Here is a 27,101-nt window from a genome sequence, read left to right as displayed (position 1 = left end):
CTTTCAGCGAACTGGGTTCTTCGCAAAAGGGACACTATTCTGGCGAAGCTTTCCCGGAAGGTCCCAGACAGGGAAGCGAGGGCCATGAGGAGCCTTCCTGTGTGGGGTGACTCCTTGTTCCCCTTGAAAGAGCTAGAGGAGATTATGGAGAAGGTGGCTAAACGAAAGGAAGTGAACGCTCCCAGGACTCAACCAGTAAGGAGGCCCTCCTACAAGAGGTCAGCATCAGACGGGCCCTCTACTTCTCAGGCCCCTCCTAACCTGACGAGGAGAGAAGCCCCTTCTTCCTCGTGGGCTTCAGCGCCACAGCCCCCCCCCGTAGAGGAGCTCCAGCAGCGTCTGCCTCGTTTAGAACAGGGTATTCTGCCTCCAGGAGAGGCCGTTCAGGCCACTCCTCCAGGAGGAGGTAGAGTGGGAGGCCCCCTACTCCTGCCCAAGTCTCAGGTTGGGGGATGCCTCAGACGACATTGGCAAGCATGGAAGGCTCACAGAGCGGAACCCTGGACAGTATCCGTACTGAAGGAGGGGTACAGGCTACTGTTCTTAACGGAACCCCCCCTTTTGATTCCGGCCAGCCTGTCGGAGGGGCTGGCACCCAAGGACCCGTTGAAGAGGGCGGCCCTTCAAGAAGAGGTGTCCACGATGTTGGAGAAGGGCGCCATGGAGGAGGTCCTGCACCCAGGACCAGGTTTCTACAGCCGACTTTTCCTGGTAGAAAAGGCGACGGGGGGGGGGGGGGGGGGGGGGGAGACCGGTGATAGACCTGTCAGCTCTCAACAAATTTGTGCGCAAGACAGATTTCAAAATGGACACTCCGAAGTCGGTCTTGCTGTCCTTGAGGGAGGAAGACTACATGATGACCATAGACCTCAAGGACGCATACTTCCAAATCCCGGTCCACCCCTCAAGTCGGAAGTTTCTCCGGGTGAAATGGGGTACCCAGATCCTGCAATTCAAGACCCTCTGCTTCGGGTTGTCGACAGTTCCCCAGGTATTCACGAGAGTCTTCACGACAGTCTCGGTGTGGGCTCACGAGCGAGGTATTCGCCTCATCCGGTACCTGGACGACTGGTTGCTTCATTCCTCCTCAGAGGACGTTTTGAAGGAGCAGGGTATAAAACTTCTCCAGTTTTGCAAGGGTCTGGGTATCATGATCAACCCAGAAAAATCGAACCTATCTCCCTCCACCAGAATGACCTATTTGGGGATGACACTGGATTCCCGACTAGTGAAGGCTTTTCCGTCAGAGGAGCGGGTAAGCAATCTAATAAAGATCCTTCTCCCTTTCCTTTCGGGGCAACCCAGGAGGGTGAAGGACTGTCAAAGGCTAATAGGTCATCTGGTGTCATTGGAGAAACTGGTTCTCCAGGGGAGACTCAGGCTCAGAGCCGTCCAATGGAACCTGAAGAACTTCTGGAACCAACTGGACTCGCCCCAGAAATTAATTCCAGTCCTGCCAAACACAATACCCTCCCTGGAATGGTGGCATTGCCGGTCGAACACGTTCAAGGGTATGCCCTTCGTGACCGAGCCTCCCGAGATGCTCCTATTCACAGACGCCTCCAACCAGGGATGGGGAGCCCATCTCCTCAACGAGACGGCGAGAGGAACCTGGATGGACGAGGAGAAAGGCCTACACATCAATGTCCTAGAGTTGAAGGCAGTCCAAAAAGCTTGCCTGCACTTCATCGATCTACTAAGGGGAAACACTGTGGCGTTGATGTGCGACAACGCCACAGTAGTAGCGTACATAAAGAAGCAAGGAGGCCTAAAATCAAGGGAGTTGTGCGATCTCGCCCTAGAGATCCTGGATTGGGCGAAGGGGAACCAGATTGTGTTATTGGCAAGGTTCATCCCCGGGAAGAGGAACGTCCTAGCCGACGGTCTCAGCAGGATGGGTCAGATAGTAGGAACAGAGTGGTCCCTCCTCCCAGAAGTAGCCAGGCTCATCATTCAACGGTGGGGTTCCCCGGTGATGACCTCTTTGCAACCAAGCTGAACGCACAACTCCCCGTGTATTGTTCTCCTGTCCCAGACCCAAAGGCAGCCTTGGAGGATGCATTTCAGCACAAGTGGGACAACCTAGACGTGTACGCTTTTCCCCCCTTCACGTTGATCAGGCAAGTGCTCAACAGAGTAAGGGCTGCCCGGAACTTAAGGATGACTTTGGTAGCTCCCTGGTGGCCGGAGAGAGTGGTTCGCAGACCTAAAAGACCCGGCAAGCCATCCTCCGTGGCCACTCCCCGACAGGCCAGATCTTCTACAACAGCCACACTTTCTCAGGTTCCACGACAACCCACAGTCTCTACGCCTTCACGCCTGGAGACTATCGAGCGCCTCCTGAGGAAGGAAGGATATTCGTCAGGAACGGCTAAGAAGATGTCGCGATACCTGAGAAGGTCGTCGGCAGCGGTCTACCAAGCGAAATGGGCCTCTTTCACGAAGTGGTGCGCTTTGAAGAGCATCAAACCCCTGAAAGCCTCAGTCCCAGATATCGCAGACTTTCTAGTATATCTCAGAGACGAGATAGGGATGTCAATTCCAACTATAAAAGGAGTACGACCAGCCTTGGGTCAAGTCTTCCTTCTGAAGGGCATCGACCTGGGCTCCTCTAGACACATCTCTATGCTTATCAGGAGTTTTGAACAGTCCTGCTCCCCCGAACTGCTAGGGTGCCTCAGTGGGACTTGGCTAGGGTTCTGAAGATGTTAGGTAGCCCCCCGTTCGAACCAATGAAGGATATTGTAGACAGGGATCTCACTCTCAAGACGGTCTTTTTGTTGGCCTTGGCCTCTGCAAAAAGGGTAGGTGAGATCCATGGGCTGTCTTATGACGTCTCTCATTCGAAGGGGTGGAGAGAGATCTCCCTCAAGTTCGTCCCTTCGTTCGTGGCGAAAACCCAGAACCCAGCAGTCTGGGATCCTAAATTCGAGGGGTTCTCTCTGCCAGCTATTCCTAGGACTGGGAATCCAGAAGATTTGAGGTTATGCCCTGTCCGTGCCATTAGGAAATACCTTGAGAGGACTGCACATCTCCGGCCGGGCATCAAGAGCCTTTTCGTCTCCACAGGTGTTACAAAGAAGCAGGTATCGAAGAATACCATATCCTTTTGGTTGAGACAAGTTATTGCCAGGGCCTACAAGGAGGAGGGACTGGCCGTGCCAGGTACTCCTAAGCCCCATGACATCAGAGGACTGAGCACTTCCTTAGCCTTTGAGAAGAACATGGCAGTGGGCCAGATCCTTCGGGCGGGCACCTGGTCGAACCAGTCGACCTTTACTGCCCATTACCTCAAGGATTACTCAAAAAGGTCTTTAGACGGGTTCTCCATTGGGACAGTCATCTCCGCGCTCCAAGTGATTTAACGGTGAAGCCCCAGGCACAATTGTGGATAGCAAAACCAGGAGACAGGTTCGTTCCTTTTCACCCTAAGCCCTGTTTCCTATCCCTATCGAAGATAACCACACTTATGTAACCAATGAAGAACATGTCTCTGCAACTTTGTTACTGGACTCAACATCAGGAGATTTTTCAAAGGGTGAGTACTTAGACACTAACGTGAGCTCTTTGTGTAGTTTACCCTACCGTTCATTTCCCAGTTTTTAAGAACCTAGTTCATATCTAGGCTACTTGGCGTCCGCTTTGCTGGGTCTGAAGGTCAGGAAGCCACTCCCACCTCCTAAAGTGTAAGTCTCCTAAGAAAGTAGTTCGAGGTAAGTATTTGTGTTGGAACAAATAAAAAATTTTAAGTAATTTTTATTTTTCCTAACATACTTACCGAGAACTACTTTCAGGTAATGGCCCTCCATACCTTCCCCGAGTGACTTTCTGCCCTTGCAGGGATTTGTTGCAACATCCGAGGAACTTACTGGCTAACGGGACCCAAGCTGACACCGACCTAGCTCAGGACTACCCTCGGGGCATGTTCTCTTACTCCCGGGTTAGCCCTCCATAGAAAACGGGCGTAGGGTATACTACACAAAACTCTGGTCGGTAGAGAGGAGATTACAGGTAACTCCTAAGAAAGTAGTTCTCGGTAAGTATGTTAGGAAAAATAAAAATTACTTTAAATTTTTTATATTTCTGCCGGACGTCAGAGACTAAAGCTATTTTTATATAACCAGGGGGTAAGTATGTTAAAAAATTCATTTTGTTATGAAAATATCATATTATATAAGTTGTTATCTGAGATTTCCAAACAGATACTCATTAGACAATATCATAGAAATTAAGAATGACTGAGAAACTGAAGTTAAAGCACAAATGTGCAAAGTGCCAAATAAACAAATAGTGCATAGACTTCAAAGAAGAGTGTGCTGCAAACATGTACCATAATATTGTATGCCTGTTCTGTCAGCAAGAACAGGAAATAGAAAAATTGAAAAATGGAAACCAAGGACTAGGAAAAGAATTGATAGAAATAATGTTCAAGTTCCAAAAGTTGGAAATAAGGAACAAAGTCTTAGATGATGTGATAGAAAATAGGATAGTATCCAAGGAATACAAAATAAGGTCAAATGAAGGATAGAACCTAGAGATGAGATAACCAACAAAAACAGAGTTCATAAAACCCACTAGAGGAAGGGTAGCTAAGGTCAAGAAGACTCAACAACAGCCTAGCAATGTAACTACCACCAAAAACAGATTACCCCCTAGCAGAGGAAGAGGAAGATGAGATGTTGTTAATTGGAGAGATTATGGTGAAGGACCAAGGGGAGCACTTTGACCTCTAAAAGGTGCCAATGCACAGAAGATAGAAGTGGTCAGGAAAACTATAACAGAGAACAAGAAGACCACTATAATTGTTTAGACAACCAAAAATGACCTATTCCTATGAAAGGATACTCCTGGCCAAACAGAACTTTTGGTTAAACAGCTAGAAAAAACTGTTGAAATGGCTAGAAACAAGACCAATAATGCTATAGTTATAAGTATTATCCCAAGACTCAGGAAGACCATAGGGATAAATGAAAAGGCTTAAGGTTACATGCCAGAAAAAGAAAGTGAAATTTATAGACCTTTGGGATACTTTCTATGACAGAAGAAAATTATACAGAAGAGATGGAACACACTTTAGTGAAAAAGGCAAGAGAGCATATGGAAACCAACTTAATTTCCACCTGTACAATTACTTAATCAGAGTAGACCAAGAACAAACTAGATCCTTAGAAAATTCTCCAACAAATAGAGGAATTTTGGTAGAAAACTTGGATAATGCAGATAAAAATAAAACACTAGTAAATCAGGGAAAGTAGCAAAGCCACAGAGGAAGATGAAAAAGATAGAAAATTTCCTCAAAGTGGAACAGATTCAGTGCTCACTTAGAAACAAAATGGAAAATTTCAGGGCAGTGATAGCTAGTGAGGAACTAGATATCATAGGCATTACCGAGACCTGGATTCAAGAAGAAACAAAGACTTTAATGGAGAATACAAAATCCCAGGTTTCAAGCTTTTTAAGAAGGATCACCTTACCAAAAAAGGTGGAGTGGTATTGCTCTATGCTAGAAATCACTTAAACCCCACAGAAATTAATTAGAAACCGAATGTGAAATGACAAATATCAACTCCATAGAAAAAAAAAACATGTCCACACAAGTAATATACAGACCACCACATCAAACCCAAGAACAGGCCAAAGAGCTGTGTAGACAACTTGGACAAGAAGTTAACAATAAGCTAGCTGTCCTAAATGGAGACTTCAATGCAGCAGTAAACTGGGACACTATGAATTCTACATCATACACAGAGGGACGTAGGCTACCAGAATTTGTCAATAAGGAATTCCTCTATCAGTGTGTTGATAAACCAACCAGGGGAAATAGCATACTAGATATTGTGCTAACGGCAGAAGAAAATTTAGTATCCTGTGTTTCAGTGGGCAAAAATATTGGCAAAAGTGACCACAAAATAGTTAGGTTTTGGGTATTCCTCATCTGAAAGAAGGGAAAATTATAAAAAGTTAGACTACAGACATGGTAACTGGATAAAACTGAAGGATACAAGAATTTAGAATACAATGAAACAGGGAACATAGATACGCAATGGGACTCCTTTGTAGAAGTATATAAAGAAAAAAGGGCTAAATGTATACTGCATAGAAAAATTTTACCAAATGGAACTCCACAACCTAAGTGGTTCAACAGAGAAATAAGAAATAGCTAATGCAATAAGAAGCAGAGACAGGAAACATAAATCAATGGGTTCACAACCTTCAATTCATGAAATTTCCAAGCATAAGCAGTTAAGTCAAAAAGTAGAAAAACTGGTTGGAAATGCCAGGATCAATGAAGAGGTAAGAATGGCTTCAGCTAGTAAAGGAAACCCCAAAGAATTTTCTGCATATGTAAACAGTAGAAAGCCAGTCAAAAACATTAGCCCATTAAGAGATTCGAGGGAAATCTTGTAACAAAGGATTTGGGAAAAGTTAAACTGATGAATGCATATTTCACAACCGTATTCACTAGGGAAGAATCAACGGCCCTCCACGAACCATCTAACAAATATGAAGGGCCACAACCATTGAATAGAAATACATTTTCAATGGATGATGTCAAAAATAAAATAAAAGGACTTGATAAATCTAAGGCACCAGACCCAGATGATATTCATCCAAAAGAGATTATAGAACTAGAAGAAGAGATAACCCCACACTTTTGCAAAATGTTCCTAAAGACAGCCAACAAAATAAAGGCACCACAAGGATGGAAACTAGGCAATGTTCCTCCAATCTACAAGAAGGTACCAAAAGAAGGACCTGGCAACCACAGACCTGTGTGTGTCTAACTTCAGTGCCTTGCAAAATTTTAAAATAAAACATAGTAGATTCAATTGTAGAACAGAAAAAAACAATATTCTGATAGACAGCCAACATGGATTTAGACAAAAGAGATCATGTGTGACAAATCTTCGAGAATTTTTCCACATGTTCAGCATTTACGACAAAAGCAGGGTAATAGACATCATATACTTAGACTTTCGAAATGCTTTTGACAAAGTTCCTCATAAAAAATTATTGGTCAAAATTAGAGCATTAGACATTACTGACCCATGGACTTCCCGAGTGTAATGATCTCGGCAACTTCAGATTGAGCAACAGGTTCAGGATTTTCAACATTTTTGGAATCGTCTTCAATTTGATCTGCGTGCAAACCTTCGAAATCTCGTGCGGAGACGGTATCAGGCCACAGCTTCTTCCAAGCAGAGTTCAAGGTGCCCCTTCCAAAATTGACGAAGGGTGAGGTTTGTGCTCTCAATGATTTTGAAACATCTCTTGAAGAGATATTTCGTATAAAGCTTCTTGATATTTGAAATCACTTTGCTGATCCATTGGCTGGAGGAGAGGGGTGGTGTTTGGTGGAAGATAGAGAATCTCAACGAAGGAATATTGTGCTGCAATATCTTCATGGAGAGAAGGAGGGTGAGCAGGGGCATTGCCCAGCACCAGCAGACATTTCATAGGGAGGCACTTCTCTTCCAAATACTCTTTCACAGTCAGGCCAAATCGAATATTTATCCACTCGATAAACAATTGTCTTGTTACCCAGGCTTTTCCATTAGCCCTTCACAACATGTGTAGATGTTCCTTAATGACTTTGTGCATCTTGAAGGCTCAAGGAGTATTGGAGTGATACACCAGCAGGGGTTTTACCTCGCAATCCCCACTGGCATTTGCACACAGTACAAGAGTAAGCCTGTCCTTCATGGGCTTATGCCCAGGTAGCCTCTTTTCTTCTGCCGTGATGTACGTTCGATGAGGCATTTTTTTCCAAAAAAAGCCCAGTCTTGTCTCAATTAAAGACTTGTTGGGGACTGTAGCCTTCCTGGACAGTCAACTTGTCGAACGTCTTAACAAAGGCTTCAGCCGCTTTCGTGTCCGAGCTTGCAGCCTCCCCAAGATGCATCACTGAATGAATGCCGGAGCATATCTTAAATTTTTCAAACAACCCACGTGAAGCCTTGAACTCTGGGGGTTCCTGCTTCGATGTTCCTTCTCCTGCATCGGCTTCGGCCTGAGCAAGCACGAGATCAACGAAAATGGTGCTGGATTTCTGGCAGATTATCGCTTCGGTGATAGTGTCTCCAGCCATTTCTTTGTTCTTTAGCCAGACAAGCAGCAGTCTCTCCATCTCATCGTGGATGTGGCTGTTCTTGCTGGAGAAAACAGTGACGCCCCTAAAAGGTGTTCCTGCTTTGATAGCTTCCTTCTGCTTCAGGATATCGGCCATATTCCTTTGCGAGCACACTTAACCGCATGCCAGCCTTGTATTTCTTGATTATTTCCATCTTCATCTCCATGGAAAGCATCATCCTCCTCTTTCCTTTTGACATCAGCGGCTTTCTTGGGACCCATGGCTAATAATGTACTGTAAGTATCACACACGATAACAGAACTTACTGTAAAACTGTTACGAAAGCGAAATCACAAACACTAAGTCAATGCGTACGATACTGCTCCGGGAACGAAAAGACATAGGAACGTCAATGCGTAGATGCACGATGGGATCAAGTACAGTAGATGCTGACCAATAGGAAAGCAGGATCTCACGGTGGTAACTATCATCCGAGTAGTGAGATAACCAATGGGAACACAGGAGGATGGTAGCGAGTTTACGGGCTGGTGCCGCACGAATTTTAAAATCAGTCTCGGATACGGTCGGGCTCCCTTTCGTTGTCCGAAACATTTTTCATGACCCGAGTCGTAAAATTCTTCGCATCTCCTTTCATGAAGTGAAAATTTCGTAAGCCGATGCTTTTGTAGCTAGAGGTTTGACTGTAAATGGATATACAGGTACAGCTAGAGCTAGGGCAAGCTGGGTGGAGAGATAGGTAAGTGATGGGAAGTAATCCCAGAGTAAAGGACCGTGTGCTATTTGAAATCATTGCGCCGGTAGAGTTTATATCGCGAATATGTGATTTGTTATTTAATAGGTATCGGTTTCTCTGTGTAGTAAGTAAAGCCGCGAAGAACCCTCATAAAAAGAAGCTTAACTGTACTGTTATTTAATGAAAATGGAAAAATTTACAAGACAATGTGGCAGTGTTTGAAAACCGAGGAAATACTTTTATTATAATAAGATATAATGAAAGACTTAATGAAATTCGAGAATAAGAAAAATTAATATTTTCCTAAGCTTTATGATCAAGCACTGCAAAGCTAAAACATATAAATCAACATGTATTTGGCAAACCTAAAATTGCAGTTGAACTCAACTGTAAATAAAGTAGAAAATTGTTTCAAATAAAACCATTTAGATTAGTATGCTAAATTAAAAAATGATAGTTAAGTAATAATTGTTTCTTTAAAGAAATGAAATATATCCTTTGGTAGTTTTGCTTCAATTAGCTAATTTAGAGAGCAGAGACAACAGAGCCAATCAACTTATGAATGTAAATGAAGGAAAAAGATTAAAATTCACATTTTTTATTTCAATATATTTCCAATTTGTGAATATTGAATGCAGTCATGAGTTACCTATCAATAGAGAACAATACACAGAGCATTTAGTTAAAGTATAAATAAAGTGTCCACATTATATAGGACCTTAGATTACGTATCTACGGTTGGCTAAATCCCGCTTTCACCGACGTGACAAGAATTACTCACCACAAATCACTATACTGTACTGTATATTTATATTAATTCCCTTTTTAAACTCAGGCTTTTTAAAGATAATAATGCATAGTTAGTACATTATTCATTTTAGGTAAAATACCATTAATTTTTTCATAATAAATTTATGGAAAAAATTTGGGAACTTGTTTCACATGACTCACTCACCATGTATTCTTATGGGAAATTTTTTTTTACATATGTAAGAATTTAGTAAACATGCCTGCTTTCAGAAACTAATTAATCATGAATAACGAGAGCTGAACGTATTATTTCAATTATTTTGGTTATTATTATTACAAGCTAAGCTACTACCTTAGTTGAAAAGGCAGGGTGCTTTAAGCTCAAGGGCTCCAACAGGGAAAATAGCCCAGCAAGGAAAGTAAGTAAGGAAACAGATTGAATAGTTAGCCTGAGTGTACTCTCAAGCAAGAGAACTCTAATCCAAGATAGTGAAAAATTATGGTACAGAGTCTGTTGTACTTCCCAAGGTTAGAGAAGAAGGGTTTGATTTTCTAGTGTCCTAGAAGAGCTGCTTGGCATAGCTGAAGAGTCTCTTCTACCCCTATCAAGTGAAAACTTTACACTGAATAATTACAGTGCAGTAGTTAACCCCTTGAACAAAAAAGAATTTTTTGTTCATTTTAGTTTTGTCAGGTGTATAAGGAAAGAGAAGAACATGTAACGAATAATCCAGAGGAAAAATGAGCTGTAACAAGATAGGGATCAGATTTAATAATATCTGGCCCATCAACGGACCCATTAACACTCTAGTGAGAGTATATCAGCAGGTGGTTGGTGCCTTGGCCAACTTAATGGATATGGCTATGTCTGCAGGACCAGGTCCCCCTATTTTTCCTAAACCCTGATCAGAACTGCCGCAACCTATTCCAGAAAGCAGACTGTACATGCAAAGCCCTTTTGATTTACCCAGTCTGATCCTTACAGGAAGGGGCTGTGGAAGAAGGGAGGGGGAGGGAAGCACTGATGGTGTTACCTTTCTCATGCTGCCTAGAGTAGCGGGACTCTTGTCATGACATTGGGTATTATTATTAAAAGTAGGAAATTTACCAGCCCAATGAGTCTAGCTTGATTTTACAGAGCTGGGCTGATTAAATTAGGAAGGAAGAAATATTATTAAATTGATAAAAGAAAAATATTTAATGAATATGAGATAAAAATGTGATAAAAGGGATTTTGACGAAGGAAAAATCTATTTCTGGGGAGATATCTGTGTCGCCCGGTGAAAAGGTCCTTCTTGTCACTTTTCTGATATAAATAACTTCCAAATATACCAGAGAATGTTAAAGCATGGAATGCAGAGGTTACTACCCTCGTGCGAACACCCTTAGGGCGTCGTGTATAAAGATAGGGTGTGTGAAAACCACTATTCACACGTCGTCTTCCATTTAGATAATTCCTTCGCCAATAAGGGATGAGCCGTTACAGCGGCACTAACCAAACCAACCTGAAACACTCCACCGACGCCCGACTCAAGCGCCATCTACACATCCTTCTGTATGAAAGATGGCTTGGAAAGGAAAGGGACGGGGAAAAAAATAGGGAAGGGTTTCACCGGGCGATACATATCTCCCCAGAAATAGATTTTTCCTTCGTCAAAATCCCTTTTCTGGGTCGATCTGTGTCGCCCGGTGAAAATATACCAGAGAATGCCTTCCAAGCCCATAAGAATCAAAAAAGGTAAAATAAAAAACGTCATGTACAAGTGGAAGTTACTATATTAAATAAATATAATACAACGAACACAATTCCCAAAAACCTTAGGTATAAAAATGGTAAAAAAAAGGTATGAATGGAACAAAGTAAAGTAATACCGCATAATCAAATAAAGAAATGTAATGTCACAATCACAAATCTCAAAAGCCTTAGGTATAAAAAGGTAGTAATGCTATGAATGGAACAAAGCGAAGTAATACAGTATAACCATAATATGAATAATAAAATAAAATGGCAATGGTATGAATACCTAAGGATAAAGTTATATACATTTCAAGAGGTAAGCAACCAACATCAACAAGGCAACAATGGCATAACGAGAGATATGGGGCTAAATCTAATCCACCGAGGTGAGAGGCATCGTGGTGAGAGTGGCAGGTAGGAGGGAGAAGGAAGAGAGTTGGACGAAAAAGGAAGAAAGGTAAGAGATTACTCTGGGGAGATGACACTCCCAGCTGCAATAGTAGGAAATTTTAGGGCTGTAAGTTCTTTAAATAGTGGCGTTTAAAAACCATAGGGGATTTCCAACCTGTATACTTTTTAAGTTCATCAAAATCCATATTTTGGAAATAATTGATGGAGGTTGCTACTGCTCAGATATCATGTGCATATGGAAAGGATTCCGGGTTAGCCTGCTTGATGAAGTAAAGTATTTGCTGTCTAATACCTTGGGTGGAGATAGTACCTCCCTGTTCCCTGACAAACAAGGGACCAGATGAGCGTGAAGCAGTTCTAGCTAAAAAGGCCCGAAGAGTCACAACTGGACACAGAAAAGCATCAAGTGGAAGAGGGATAATCTTCCAAGGGGACCATCTATTTTGAGGGTCCTCATTTTTAGCTAGGAAAGCTCTATCTGGGGATAGTAGTACCTCTCCTGATGGAAGGAAATCTAGGTTTTCAGGATTACGGGAGAGAGCTACTAATTCTGAAATTCTGGCACCTGAGGCCATGGCTGTAAGAAACAGGGTCTTCCTAAGAAGCGAAATGTAAGAGCAGGATTCGTTATCGGTGTCTGAAGCTAGCTTTAAGACATCGTTTAAAAACCATGAGACCTTTTGTGGGCGAACAGAAGGTCTAAGCCTAGCACAGGCTTTTGGAATGGATGAAAAACATGAATCCGCTAGGTTAATATGGAAGCCCACTTGAAAAATCTTTTTCAGGGCTGATTTAATTGTAGTGATAGTACTAGCGGCCAAGCCCTTGTCAAACAGGGACCTAAAAAACGAGATGGCCAAGTTAGGGGTCATTTGGATATCGTCTGAATTCTTTAGAAATTCTGCTAGTTTCTTAACAGCTGAGTCATATTGCCTAAGCGTTGAGTCCCTTTTGTCCGATTCTATAAAGAGGAAATTGTCCGGGTCGATATTACATCCTTGTGGGCTGCAAATTTCATGAAATCCACAAAGTTAGGGTTTGTGCTATTCTTGAGGAATCTGACACAGTCTGAGTTTGGACAACTTGTGTCAACTTGGGGTGTGGAATCCGGAAGGGGCGAAGCTTCAGCTCCAGAAGGAGCAGAAACCAGTTGCTCTTCGGCCAGTTGGGAGTCACCAAAGCTACCGCTCCTTTGAAGGAGCGGAGTTTGGGTAATACTTTCATTAGAAGATTCACCGGAGGGAATAGGTAGATCTTCTTCCAACAGTTCCAGTCCAGGGTTAATGCGTCTGTGGCATAAGCCTGAGGGTCCAGGTTGGGGGCTACATAGCAAGGGAGTTTGCGGTTGAGGTGCGTCGCAAACAAGTCTACTTGGAGACCCGGAGCTAGTCTGGAAATCCACTGGAAGGAATTTATGTCCAGAGACCATTCCGATTCCAGTGGTTTCGTCCTGGATAGGGTGTCCGCTATAACGTTCTGGACTCCTGCCAGGTGTGTGGCTGACAGGAACCAGTTCCTTTCCTTTGCCAGGGTGAAAATCTTTACCAGGATCTGATTCAGGTTGGGAGATTTTGATCCGCCTCTGTTTATGCAGTGAACCACTGCTGAGCTGTCTGAGACTATCCTGACATGAGATGTCTTTGGGTGGGATAACCGTTTTAGGGTTAGAAAAACTGCCATGGCTTCCAACACGTTTATGTGGAATTGCCTCATAGTGGGGGACCATGATCCCTGAAACATCTGTTGTTGGGAATAGCCCCCCCCCCCCCCCCCCCCGGCCACTGAGAGATGCGTCTGTGTGAATCGTCACTTGAGGGGGAGCGGGGGAGAACTGCAGAGGAACTGATTTGGATAGGTTCTCTGGTTTCGACCATGGTCGGAGTGTCTTTATTAGTATTGAGGGGATCGTTGAGATTTTGTCCCTTAGCCGAATTGTTGCTCTCTTCTTCCAAACTCGGTTGATGTCTTTGAGTTTGGCTTTTAGTAAGACGTCTGTTACTGATGCGAATTGTAGTAAGCCGAGAACTCTTTCTAAGGCTCGTCTTGACATCTGTTTGTTCTGGATGAACCGTTTTGTTTTTGAAGCTATCTCTTTGTGACCTTTTTGGGTGGAAGAGATAGTTTGTGCTCTGTGAGGTCCCAGTGAATGCCTAGCCAATCGAATTGACTTGCGGGTTGTAGACGTGATTTCTTTAAGTTGACCTGAAAGCCCAACTTGCGCAGGAACTGAACCACTTTGGCTGTAACCTTGTGGCATTCCTGAACTGTTTGTGCCCAAATGAGCCAGTCGTCCAGGTAAGCTATCAGCATAATTCCCTGGCTCCGGAGCTGTTCTAATACCGCCTCCCGCAACGAATATCCTAGGGGCAATGTTGAGGCCGAATGGCATCACTTTGAATGCGTAGGACTTCTTGCCTAGGCGGAAGCCTAGGTAGAGAGAGAAGTTCCTTGCCACTGGGACGTGATAATAGGCATCTGTAAGATCGATAGAGGTGGTGACGGCCCCACGGGGAAGTAAGCTCCGCACCTGAGAGACAGTCAGCATGCGGAACCTGTCGCAGAGAATGTAGGAATTCAGTTTGGACAGGTCCACAACTACTCTTAAGGTCGTCAAATTCTTTTTCGGAACCGTGAACAGGCGTCCTTGAAATTTCAATTTCCGTATTCTCTTTATGGCTTTCTTCTTTAAGAGATCTTTCGTGTACTCTTCCAGAAGGGGGGTGGGTTTCTGAAAAAAGGTTACTGTTGGAGGTGGAGAACCTTGTGACCACTTCCAGCCCAGACCTTTGGAGACTATACTGTGGGCCCAAGGACTGAAGGTCCATTGGTCTCGAAACCTGTATAGTCTCCCTCCTACCTGATCCGTCTCACTGATTGGGGTTAAATTTCGCTCCCCTACCTCCCCGGGAACCTCTGGCTCTAGGTCCGCCTCGTTGACGGAACGGACCTCTCGCCCTGTTGCTTCCGGGCTGCCTAGGGTATCCTCGAAAGGATCCGGAGGCTTCAAAAGCTTGGTTGAATGCAGGGGAGGTCATCCATGTAGCCATGGAAGCAGGTTGGGCGCCTTGAGGAGCCGGAACAAACACGATCTGTTGAGGAGGGGTGGATTTGGAGGTAGACGGGGCCGGAGTCTGTGAAACCGGAGATTGGCGATGTTGGCCACGACCAGGTTTATATGGAGAATGAAATCTTTGCTTCTTTTTATTGAATGTCTGCCTCATCACAGGTTCAAACTTACGTTTGTTAGAAAGGCCCCACCTGACTTGAAGGTTTTGGTTAGCCCTGGCAGCGTCCTGGAGGACTTTATCCACTTCTTCCTGTGGGAAAAGAGATTTACCCCAACGGGAAGAGGTAATACAGTAAGCCTATTAGGCTCGTGCCTAATCGAAGCCTCCGCCAGAACATATTTCCTGCAGCTGGTCCTCGCGGTCCAGAAGTCATGCAGGTCTGACTGAAAAGTCTGCAGGAGACTCTTCGCCAGTACCCGAAAGACTGGTTCTTCGTTATACAGGGAGGCTATCAACTCCGAGGATGTAAGCGAGTTAAGGGATCTCGCTAGCCTATTCCTCGTCTCAAACTCCGCTTTCAGCAGGTGATCCGGGAGTTTGGTGAGTCTCTGAAAAGATGGAGGAGGCACAGTCTGGATCCAATTTACCCACCGTGAAGGTGGTCGGAGCATCCCGCCAAAAGTCGCTTGGAGCTGGCATAAGGAGAGAGGTAGGGTCCGTCTCCTTAAGGGTTGGCATAGGGAGGCCGTCCTTAGGGCTTGAACTGTTAACTCCGCTACTTTGTCAGTGAGAGGAGCAGGAACAGTCGAAGGCGAGGTAAAAATTGTGTTCGAACCCTTATGAGGGGTCAATTTAGAGTTAATGCACCCCCATTCTGAAAGGGTACGAGCCCAGACAGCTTGGGCTTGCTCTTTTGGGAAAATTACAGTTTCTTTAGGCACCTTGTCCATCCTGACTAGAGCATGTTCCCTTAGTCGAACGAACCCGTTAAAGGGAAACTGGAGGTCGGGAGGGTAGAACTCCAGGTCCTCCAAAGGGCGGGTACGTAACCCCTCTAGAGTCAAGGTGCCATCCAGGTACGGAGCATGCCGAGTGAACCGTTGTTCTTGTCGAACGGGGCAGCTTAGAGGTGTCAGGGCCTACAGGCGGAGCTGGGTGTGATCCAGAACGGAGAAGGCTAGCGACCATATCCTTGAGCTCCGTCATTACAGCTGAGTGCTTCTCTAGCCCCGTGTTCACCATCTCTTGGACCATAGACACAAGAGTAGCCGGGTAGGGGTCAGGGTGACCAACCGGAGCCGATGTCTTGCCCTTAGCGGACTTACCCTTCAGTCCTTTAGAAGGATGAGGGGTTTTTGGCATTACTGGAATGTCGGCGGAGGTGGAAGGTCCGGGGACCGGGGATAAGGCTGGAGGCGTAGATGATGTAATGGGTTTGCTGTTTGGCTTCTTTAAAGGCATAACTTTGGGACAGACCGATAAGGATCCCTCCCAAGGCGAAGCTGAGGGCTTGTCAAAGCCCAGGAAGGAAGTGGAAGTAGGAGAAGAAAGGAAAGAGTCTGCCAGGTCCTCTACACCACTTACCTCTTCATCCATCGGCTCAAGGTGGATATCTATAGCCGAGACGTCGCCGGAAAGTTGGTGTTCCTCCGAAGCGGGTAAGGCTGATCTAATCGCCTTGATGAGCGGTGTAGAGTCTTCGGTAGGTACGGCGGCCGACGGGGATCCTGGGAAAAGCCGGGAGGTCATGTCCTCGTCCAGCATGTAAGGGCAGCCTTGAGGGGCGTTTCTTCCGAACCCCGAAACCCAGGTCCGGAGGCTGGACTTGGCCGCCTTGATGGACTCCTCGTCAGCCTGAAAAAGGAGGGTAGAGTTAGAAGTAGAAAGGAATGGTTGAAGTAACAGACTCAGGCTACGAAAAATTTATTACTCGTCCATGATCGAAGAATTCCCAAAACCAAAATAACAAGAATATAAACGGTAATATTGAGAAATCTTACCTCATCGTTGAGGAGGATGGATGAGAGCTCGAAGCAGAGCAAACAGGACTCTGGGAACCAGACCATATAGGGGGTTTGGCCTGCTTCCCGGGCGAAGGAGATCGCGCAGTGCGCATGAGCCCGGCAGACGTCGTGGCCCACCGGATCCGCAAACGTCGCCGAGCAGCCCTTGGAGGCACAGCGGACTTTCTGTAAAATAAAAGAATATATAAGTACATCAACTCCCGAAAATGTTCTAACTTAACCTAAAAGGTAAGAGAGAAAGTTGGCATGCATAGAGCAAAGACCAAGGGAGGAGTCTGTATCATGTGTGTTAGTAGGTTCGGGAAATTCATAAGGAACCGGAGCTCCTACGTAATTACTGTATGAACTATAATGAATTAGGCATAGTGACGTAAAGATGGAAAGCTCCTTAGAGCGCCGGAGTTCCAGGATAGGGAATTCACGAGGCACCGGAGCTCTTAAGTAATTACTGTTGAACCATTAAAAGTTAGGCATAGTGTCGTAAAAAATGAGAACTGTAGTGCGCCGGAGTTCCGGGGGCGGGGGGATGTGGCCCTTGATATATAAAAGATCTCCGGTAGGTAACCTAGCGGAGTTAAAAAAGGGGGCGGAGAAATAACTAACATTGTCGTGTGAAGGGGTCGTAGCCCCGAAGTCAAAGGTGCTGAAGGCCAACGAGGGGAGGGTTTCCCAGTCGAAGGGGAGCACCGGAGTAAATTAGGTAAGTAATGTGTTCCCAGCTCAAGTACGTTAGCGGAAAACCATGGCGGAGCTCCGGGTTAACGGGGTCCGGACCCAAGATCCCCTGGCCGGAGCGGGGTCAGGTGGGACTATGAGGGAGAGGGGGAACAAGTTGGCGGCTCGAGAGCAGGCCAAGTGAAATAACCTAAATAGGGAAACTCAAACACGACAGGACCTACGTAAAAAACAAAACACTAGCCTACTAGAAAGAGCAAAGTAACCTAACAAGTAAATGTATAATCTCAAGCGAGAGAGAGATGGGGAGAAACCCTGATCTGTGAGGAAAATATTCCGAGACAGTAATGTAAAACTGAAAGCTGGAAACTCCAGCCTCTCTCACTCATAGGGTACCAAGCTCGATCTAGAATAAACACGAACCTTAAACGATAACACATGTAAAACATAACTGTCAGTAGTAGTACATAGAATTCAAAATTAAAGTTAGCAAAGAATAGACGAAAGGGGCAATAAAAGAAACTCTGACAAACAGAAGACTAGCATAGACATGACAATCAAGTCCAAAATGAACGTTAAGCACGAAGGGAAACCTCGTAGCAAGTCAGAAGAGCCTACCTAGGGTAGGGAACTAAACTGTAATAAAACGCCGAACGCTATTCTTCGCTAACGTAAAAACACGGACTCGGAAGCGACTCAATAAGTACTTAAAGGTAAAAGAGGGGTTCTAAAACTAGGGCACAAGGCCAATTAACCTAACATAAGATTAATAACAGAACCTAGCATGACAAAATTACCCGAAGGCATGTAAACAAAGCGTGGTGATGAAGCGTAGAAGACGCTGTACGGCAACCAGCCGATCGCACTAAAACACACGCAAAACGTAATTAAGGCGTACAAGCCCGGGCAATAAACAATGCCAAAACAAACTATGGTACTTAAAATTGGTGCAGGGGGAAGGAGAGCTTCAGCCATGGCGAAGTAATCCAAAAAACCGAGAAAAAGGGCACACTGAAAAACAAGGGTATCGTCGCGACACGAGTCCAAAAGAAGGATGTGTAGATGGTGCTCGAGTCGGGCGTCGGTGGAGTGTTTCAGGTTGGTTTGGTTAGTGCCGCTGTAACGGCTCATCCCTTATTGGCGAAGGAATTATCTAAATGGAAGACAACCTGTGAATGGTGGTTTTCACATGCCCTATCTTTATACACGACGCCCTAAGGGTGTTCGCGCGAGGGTAGTAACCTCTGCATTCTATGCTTTAACTTTCTCTGGTATATTTGGAAGTTATTTATATCAGAAAAGTGACAAGAAGGACCTTTTCACCGGGCGACACAGATCGACCCAGAAATAGAAATTTAAATCTTATCCATAAAACCTATACAGTACTTCTTAAAAACATTACTCTTCATGTCTATCGGCCCCCTTATCTCGCTTATTGATAGAGTTCTTATCCCACCCTCCAACATCATCGAAAGACCTGGCCATGTGGACAGAGAAGGGATGTTGTAGAAGAATGCTATTGAAGTCGTTCGAGATGAGTCTCTGGGCTTCTACAGTTGACTTGTCCTGGTGGAGAAGTAAACTTAGGGCTGGAGATCAGTCAGCGGCCTCATAACTGAACGTTTGTGCATAAAAAAAAACTTAGTATAGGAACAGTATGTTTTCTGTTGATTTCCATCAGATGAGGGAGACTTCGTGCTTTCGATGGACCTGTGTACTGCTTTTCAAGGTGTTGACTTGGGTGTTCACCTTAGTAGCAGCTTGGGCCCACTTGCAAGGGACACGTCTGATGATGTATCTCAACAACTACATAACTAGATGATTATGGCCTCTTCAGTGAGTCCCTTGCTATAGGATCAAGATCAACTTTAAGTAATTTATGATGATTTGTTGATTATGATAAACTGGGAGAAAATGAGTCTCATACCTAAGCAGAGGTCGAAGTACTTGGGCATGCTGATAGATACAGCAGCAGTGAGAGCCTTTCCATCAAACGATTGCATCAGCAAGCTTAAGGAGGGAGTAGGACTGTTTCTGTTCAAGACAGAAAGCCCAGTTTGGCACTGGCAGAATCGTCTCGACCACTTTTCTTCACTGGAGAAACATGTTCCTCATGGGTGGCTCCACCAGTTCTCTTCAGTGCTGTTTGAAAGATTGCTAGTCCACCTCGAGGGATCTCCCTTTCCATCCTGTTACAGTGGGGCAGGAGCGGGCTGGAGGTTTGGTGACTGAATGAGGAAAACCTCACCAGGGAAGTCCCACTCAACTTCACTCCTAGATGTGGAAATTTACTTAGATGCGTCAAAGGAGGGGTGGGGCGTACACCTGAATGACTTCATTGTCTTAGGAATGTGGTCAGAAGGAGAAATGCATCTGCTCATCAATCTTTTTGGGCAGTACAGGGCATGTCTGTCTACTCATCCCTGTGATAGACTGATAGGAGGTTGCTGGAATCATCTTCGCTCTTGTACAGGACTAGGCAGATTGACATTTTTAGGGAAAAGAGGGGGGAGTTCCAATCTGCCAAGCAGCAAGTCTCCCTTTTTTATAGGATGAAAGGTTTGTAAATGGGTTGAAGTAGATAAAAAAATTTTAAAATTTTCTGTACTTTCCATAGTTATACAAACTTATGTCCTTTAAAGTTAAACTTCTCATCTTTCATTCCTGAGCCGAAGGTCAAAGGTGAGATGAATCCAGGAGGTAGAGGGGAGGGGCTTCTCACCCATGCTCACTACCTGTCATTAATTACCTTGTAAATAAATTCAACAACCATTTCAGCTCTGCTGAAGACGTGTTTATCCTATTATAAAGGACTTGAGTTGATATAGCAAGGAAAAATAAAAGTTACCATTCAAATTGGTTATATTTAAAAGATCCAGTGATCTCATACAACTTATTAATAAAACTGAGCTTCATGTAGGCAGATATGGTCTGTTTTGTAAACAGTTATTACACTTTATTATACTTAAGGATGGAGATATTTTAATGTTAAGGATTATAATAGAGTTATGATGTGCTCTCTCTCTCTCTCTCTCTCTCTCTCTCTCTCTCTCTCTCTCTCTCTCTCTCTCTCTCTCTCTCTCTCTCTCTACACTGTATATGTAATGGTGCTCTTTTATCAATATCAATTTCAGACTTGTCGAATGCTTGAGAAAATTGACTTAGAAGATTGTGTTCTCATCACTGATGCCACTTTAAATCATTTAGCTTCCGGGTGCCCAAGACTTGAGAAGCTTGTAAGTATTTTATATCAGTGCATACCTTTTGAAATATAATTTTATGTAATATTTATTCTCTTGATTTAATTCTTATGATTTCTATGTATGAGACACAACCCATTGTTGTTACATTTCAGTTCAATTTGAGATATTTCATGCAGTTAAGCTTGTAGAAGAATCTTGCAAATATTGATTTTCTATGTAGAATTTCCTTTAATTTTGTCAGTTTCTTTACTTTTTGTATCATCAACTCTCGGAAACCTTGGGAATATTGGGTTTCCCTCATTTGTTCTTTTATAATTTTTTGTCATGATTGTGTTTATGTGTGGATACATGTATTCTGCATGTGGTTTCTTACATCATATTTGTTCCGTAACTGGAACACAAACCTACACAATTTATTAGGGGTATTATTTTCAGTGAAGTTGAAAAGATGAGCCCTTAAAATTTATCGATGGTTAACTATCCATCCTGCTAGTTAGCGGGTGGTAGCTTGCTACCCTTCCCACTCACACACCTGTGGTTGAGCTCACTTTGCTTTTGGCTTGGATGGTGAACGGTCGTTGCTGCTCTTCATCCTCGCAAATATTTTTACTGCCATTAATGCTATTTTGCTTTCTCTTTTCAGTGTTTGCGTGTGTTGACCTCTGCCAGCCATGCGTACCTGTCCAGGGCCTGAGGGCCGCTCCTGCGGTACCTTTATGTCCGTCGAGAACACTGATCTTCACACCCTTTGTCCTACTAGCAGAGGTCAACGGTGTAATGCGGATAATGAGTGTACTGAGTGTCGGGAGTGGTCTGCCTCCCAGTGGGAAAGGGTGTGGTGACAGCGAAAGAAGAAGTTTAAGCGGGACTCTTCTCCTTAGAAGGTTTCTTCGAAGTAGAAGAACACAAGGCTTCTTTCTCCGCTTCCCGACCTTCCTCTGAAGCTCCTGCATATTCAGTCTCCTTGGGGAGGGACTGTTGAGTAGAAGCGCAGGACCTTTAACCCCTGGACAACCTCGGTCCTCGAGATACGGTGTTGCTTCCCCGCGGGCTGGTGTCCGTGGCTTTTTCTCTTCATCTACAGGTTTGGCCATCCTTGGGGGTTACTGGGTCCGCCCTATAAGGAAGCCCTTCTGCAGCAGCTTAGCCTTGGTGCTAGCGCGCAGCATTCGTCAACCTAGGGGTGGATCCTCTGGCCCTTGTCGAGGTCGTGGTGTCAGAGGTGTCGTCTGCTGCCCATCTTGCCGACGTTCCTGCCTCTTCTGACTCCTACGCCGTTGCAAAAGACTACACTCCCCCCCCCCCCTGCCGAACATCCATCGAGGCGGAAGCAAATTCCTAGGCACGTCTCCCTTGCGAGTGTTTCTCCCCCTCGGGGGAGTTCTTTCATAGAGACTCCTCTTCATAGGACTGCTGCTGAAGGTTGGCTTGCTGATCCCCCAACCCATACAGGGCGTCACTGTGGGTATCGTTCTCGTGCTCCTCGTCCTCTTCGCCTCAGTGGTGCTCCTTCACTATTGGTGATGAGACACCTCTTTGGATCTTCAACCTCATCATCACAACCCTCTTCTTTGGAGGAGCCTCCTCGTCCTACCTCATTTGCTTCTCAACATTCGCCTGCCTCCGGACCTTCTTCTGACGACTCTGCTGCTAGTCCATAAACATCGGTTCTGGAGTCTCTGCCCCGTGATCCCCTTCGGAGGATGTTCGTCCTTCTGAAGGATCCATTCTTTCGCCAGCTTGACATGCTGCTGCGGCCCATCTTCAACTCGCCGACCTTAGACACTGACCACCTGCTCATCCGTCTCCTCTCCTGTCTCCTGGTTAATGACTTCCTACCGCTCGTCACCCTCCATCTCGCTGTCTGCCTGGCGAGTGGTGGCGTGCTGGTGAGCGCTGGTGCATTAGCGAGTTGGCGAACGTTGGCGCGATGGAGATTGGTGTGTAGGCCATTGGCACAATGGCCTACACACCAATCTCGCACGCACCAACCTCCCGCACACCAATCGCCCTCATGCCATTCTCCTACGCACCATTTGCCTGCACACCTTTCACCTGCACGTCATTCACCTGCTCACGTCTCTCCGACTTGACCGGTTGATCCTGTTCGACGCACTCCTGATGACCATCGTCGACCTACCCTTCGCTCGGCAGCACTCCAAGCTCCTCCCAAACACTGTTCCCCCAAGCAATGCATTACTTTGGACTATCGCTCTCCTGGACACGCGACTGCTGCCCCTAGCCAAACTTCAAGGAAACCTCCAGAAGTTTCTGCCTTTGGTTCTCTCCAGCTCTCTCCACAGCAACATTCACCAAAACGTCAGCGTTCGCGCACGTCAACGGATCATTGGACAGGACATTCCCATCGTCAGTCGGTGCCTACACGTCAACGATCCCTGACACGTCTTCCTGCTCCAACGCGCCAACGTTCGCCAGCTCGCTAATGCACCAGCACTCACCAGCACGCCACCACTCGCCAATGCGCAAATATGCCTTCTCCGAGCTCTCCCCGTCAACCGTCACCGTTTAAACAGCGTTCGCCAACACATAGTCATGTTCCACCACCTTGGCAGACACAGACAGAGGACGATTCTCATTTTCCTCCTCCGACTTCCAGGAAGTCTCGGCATCAGATGGAGGAACAGGTAGGTGTCCAAGAGGACAGGGAACAGGAATGGAAAGGTAGGTGTTCGCCATCCAGACCATCGGCCCTCTCACCGAGGAAGGGCAGAGTCTTTTCCCACAAGTCTCAGTCGCCCCATTCCCCTCCCCATAAATGCATTACAGCGCAACTGGCGGGGAAACATGGAAAGGGCACTTCCGGGGAATTCAAGATTCCGTAGATTCCGGCGCCTAAGGCTGACTCACGAATGGTTTCAGAGAAGACTCCCCGAAGGGAACCTTCGGTTCTCTTCCCATCGGGAGATCTTTCCAACAGCGCCAGCGCCATCAGGGCAGTAGTGCAAGCTTTCGGGCCTGCCCTCTCAGCTTGCTCTGCTGAAGCCTCTGCTAGCCTTCAACACTCTTCGGCACTAGCAGATTCCTGGCAAAGAACCTCGGCTGCCTCTCCCCCGAAAAGTAATAGAGGGGTCTCAGATGCCATCTCATCCTCTAGGGTGAAACTGACCCCTGTAAGGCCATCAACAGTAAGGCCAAGCCTTCCTGGTTTTCCTTCCATGCGCTCTCCTGGCTCACCACCACCCCAGTCAAGGGAACCCCACGAGGAACATGTGTCAGTCTCCTCCCTTTCACCTTCGGAAGAAGACTCCCTTTGTGAGGAGAGCACTCCACCTCCGGAAGAAACAAGGACAGACCAGCCAGGTATTCCATGTTGGAAACTTACTTTCTGCCTCGCAAGGAGTCGAAGGATTCGGAGATGTTACCAAACTCCTCCTCGAGGACTGCCTGACCCATAGGAATTGTCAGTCATCCTAGAGATGACCGTGACCCACCCCGAGACGAGGTCTCAGGAGTAGATGAAGGAGACTTCGCTGCCAGTCCCACCTCAGAGGGGGGAACAGAAAGAGCCAGAGCATGTGTTCTGGCAGGTTCTGACTTTTATGAACGTTTTCAACGGGTTTGCCGACCCAGAGATACCCCCTCCAAGAGTGCAAGGACACTGTCGTAGACGGTGTCTTTGGTACTGAAAAGCCCTCAAAGTCCAGTGCAGCTTTGCCCTGCTCACCAAAGCGCAAATGTGCCTACTCCGAGCTCTCTCCATCAACCGTCACCGGTTAGACACGTTCGCCAACGCGTAGTTGCTTGCCAACGCATAGGGATGTTCCACAACCTTGTTAGGCACAGACAGAGGACGATTCTCATCATCCTCCTCTGACTTCCAGGAAGTCTTGCCATCAGACAGAGGAACAGGTAGGTGTCCACGAGGACAAGGAACAGGAATGGAAAGGCAGGTGTTCGCTATCCAGACCGTCGGTCCACTCACTGACGAAGGGCAGTCTTTTCCCACAAGTCTCAGTCGCCCCATTCCCCTCCCCGTAAACGCATTACAGCGCAACTGCCGGGGAAAGATGGAACGGGCACTTCCGGGGAATTCAAGATTCCGTAGATTCCGGCGCCTAAGGCGGACCCACGAAAGGTTTCAGAGAAGACTCCCCAAAGAGCACCTTCGGTTCTCTTCCTTTCGGGGGATCTTTCTAACAGCACCAGCCTAGGGAAAAAAAAATTCTTTGTGGTTGTTTACCCAACATAAAGAATTTGATTTCTAATAGTTGACAACAGCATTCGGGATGGCCAAGAACAACGCAATACCTATTAAATAAAAATTCTCATCAAAATCGTGATGAAATAGGAGCCAGGCGATGATTTAGGGATATTACTTTCGGCTAAGCTGAAATGATGAGCCATTAAAATTTTGCGAGGGTTAACTACCCATTCCGCTAGTTAGCAGGGGTGGGGAAGTTAGCTTTCTACCGCTCCCGCACCGGTGATTTAGCTCACTTTGATTTTGGCTTGGATGGTGAATGGTCGTTGCCGTTCTTTATCCTCTCCAAGTTATATTTTGGACTGCCATTAATGCTTTTTGTTTGTGTTGACTTCTGCCGACCATGTGTATTTGCCCTGACCTTGAAGGCCAGCCCTGCTGTACTTTCATGTCGGCTGTTGACACTGACCGCCACACACTTTGTCCCGCCTGCAGAGGTCAACGATGTGATAGTGGTAATAAGTGTAATGAGTGTCGGGAGTGGTTTGCCTCCCAGTGGGAAAGGTTTTGGCGATGACGGAAGAAGTCTAAGCGGGATATTTCTCCTTCGATGGTTCTTTCAAAGGGGAATATACCCAAGACCTCTTCTTCTGCCTCCTGACCTTCCTCCGAATCTCCTACTCGTTTGGCCTCTTCCGAGAGGTTGCTGAGCAGTAGCGTAGACTCTTTAATTTTTGGCCAACCGCTGTCCTTGAGAGATGGTGTTGCTTCCCCTAGCGAAGTGGCCCTACCTCTCCCCCCCCCCCCCCCCCGGGTGAGGCCTTGTCTATGTCTTCAGTGTTACAGGTGTGGTCATCCTTGGGGCTTCTAGATCCGCCCTTCTATGACTCCTTCCTGCAACTTATCCTCCGCAGTGCAAGTGTGCAGCCGTCGTCGACTTCAAAGGTGGATTCTCTAGCTCTTGGCGACATTGTGGTGTCAGAGGCATCTTCTGTGGCCGCTACCGACACGCCTGCCCCTCCAGACTCTCCAGCTGTTGCTGCCGACTACGTTTCCCCCGTTCCTGTTCATCCTTTGAGGGAGAAACTAAGTCCATCGTTGGTCTCTCCTGCGAGTGTTTCTCTACCTCAGGGAAGTTCTCTCATAGAGAATCCTCTTTGGAGGACTGCTGCTCAAGGTCAGCTTGCTGATCCAACGGCCGCTAGAGGGTGTCTCCGTCGCATAGCTCGCCCTCCGCTTCACCTTAGAAGTGGCCCTTCATCATCGGTGAAAAGGCGCCGCTTCGGCTCTTCAGCCTCGTCTTCGCAGCAGTACCCCGCAGAGGAGCCTCCGCTGAAGTTGTCTTCTGGCCCTCGACCTTCACCCGTCCCTGGTCCTTCTCCTGACGACGCTGCCGCTAGTCCTTGGACTTTGGCCCTGGACTCTTCTGTGAATCATTCACGATCCCCATCAATGGATGTTTGCCCTTCCACAGGGCACATCCCTGTTCCTGTTCGACCTTCCAGCCAACCTGCTGACCTGCCGTCACCATTCCTGTCTCCTGTACATCCTCTGAATTTTCTACCTAAGCGTTCAGCTGCGCGCCATCGCTCTCCAGCTCTCTCCAAAGCACGTCAGTACCAGCCTGCACTCCAATGCTTTCCAGAGCGTTTTCACTCTCCAGTGCGTCAGTGCTATCCAGCACTTCGACATTCGCCTGATCGCCAGCCTTCTCCTGCTTGTCCTCAGTGCCCTCCAATGCCCCAGGCGCTCTCCAGCGCAGCCCCACCGTTCCAAAGAGCAGCGTTTGCCAGCTTGCCAGCCAACCTATGATCGCCACCAATCAAGCTTGTCAGCGCTTTCATGTGCATGAAAGTGCTCTCCAAACCGATAGTGCTCTCCTATAGGTCACCGCTCTCCCAAGTGCCAGCGCTCCTCTGCGCATCGGGGCTCTCCTGTGCCAAAGCTCTCTCTTTGAGGCTCGCCGGCGCTCTTCAGCTCGCCAGTACTCACCTGCGCGCCAGCGCTCTCCTGTGCATTCACCAAAAACTGCGAACCAGCATCCTCCTGCGCAGCGCTGTACTGCGTGCCAGTGCTCTCCTACACATTCTCAGGAATATGCGCACTGCCTTTCTGCGCGCTGGCGCTCTTCTGTGCACAAGTGCTATCCGGCTCACTACTGCTCGCCAATGCTTCAGTGCTCACTACTGCTCGCCAATGCTTCAGTGCTCACCGGCGCACTTGCTCCACGGCCATGAGCAGGTTCTACAGGCTCCTAGGTGTAAGGAACATCGAATCGACAGGTCACCATCGCCTCATTCCCCTC

General features: G+C 46.4%; 1 protein-coding gene across 2 annotated transcripts in view; it reads left to right on the top strand.

The window, feature by feature from the left end:
- Positions 1–27,101, top strand: part of LOC137645777 (F-box/LRR-repeat protein 20) — a 325,431-nt gene that overhangs the window by 237,708 nt on the left and 60,622 nt on the right. For both annotated transcript variants that reach the window (XM_068378688.1, XM_068378689.1), the window contains exon 8: positions 20,566–20,667. In XM_068378688.1, coding sequence (XP_068234789.1) covers positions 20,566–20,667 — 102 coding nt within the window. The remainder of the gene's footprint in view (positions 1–20,565; positions 20,668–27,101) is intronic.

The sequence above is a fragment of the Palaemon carinicauda genome, chromosome 8 (assembly GCF_036898095.1).
Source record: "Palaemon carinicauda isolate YSFRI2023 chromosome 8, ASM3689809v2, whole genome shotgun sequence".
Classification (NCBI taxonomy): Eukaryota; Metazoa; Arthropoda; class Malacostraca; order Decapoda; family Palaemonidae; genus Palaemon; species Palaemon carinicauda.
Note: the sequence above shows the minus strand (reverse complement) of the source record. Positions and strands in the feature narration are given on the sequence as shown.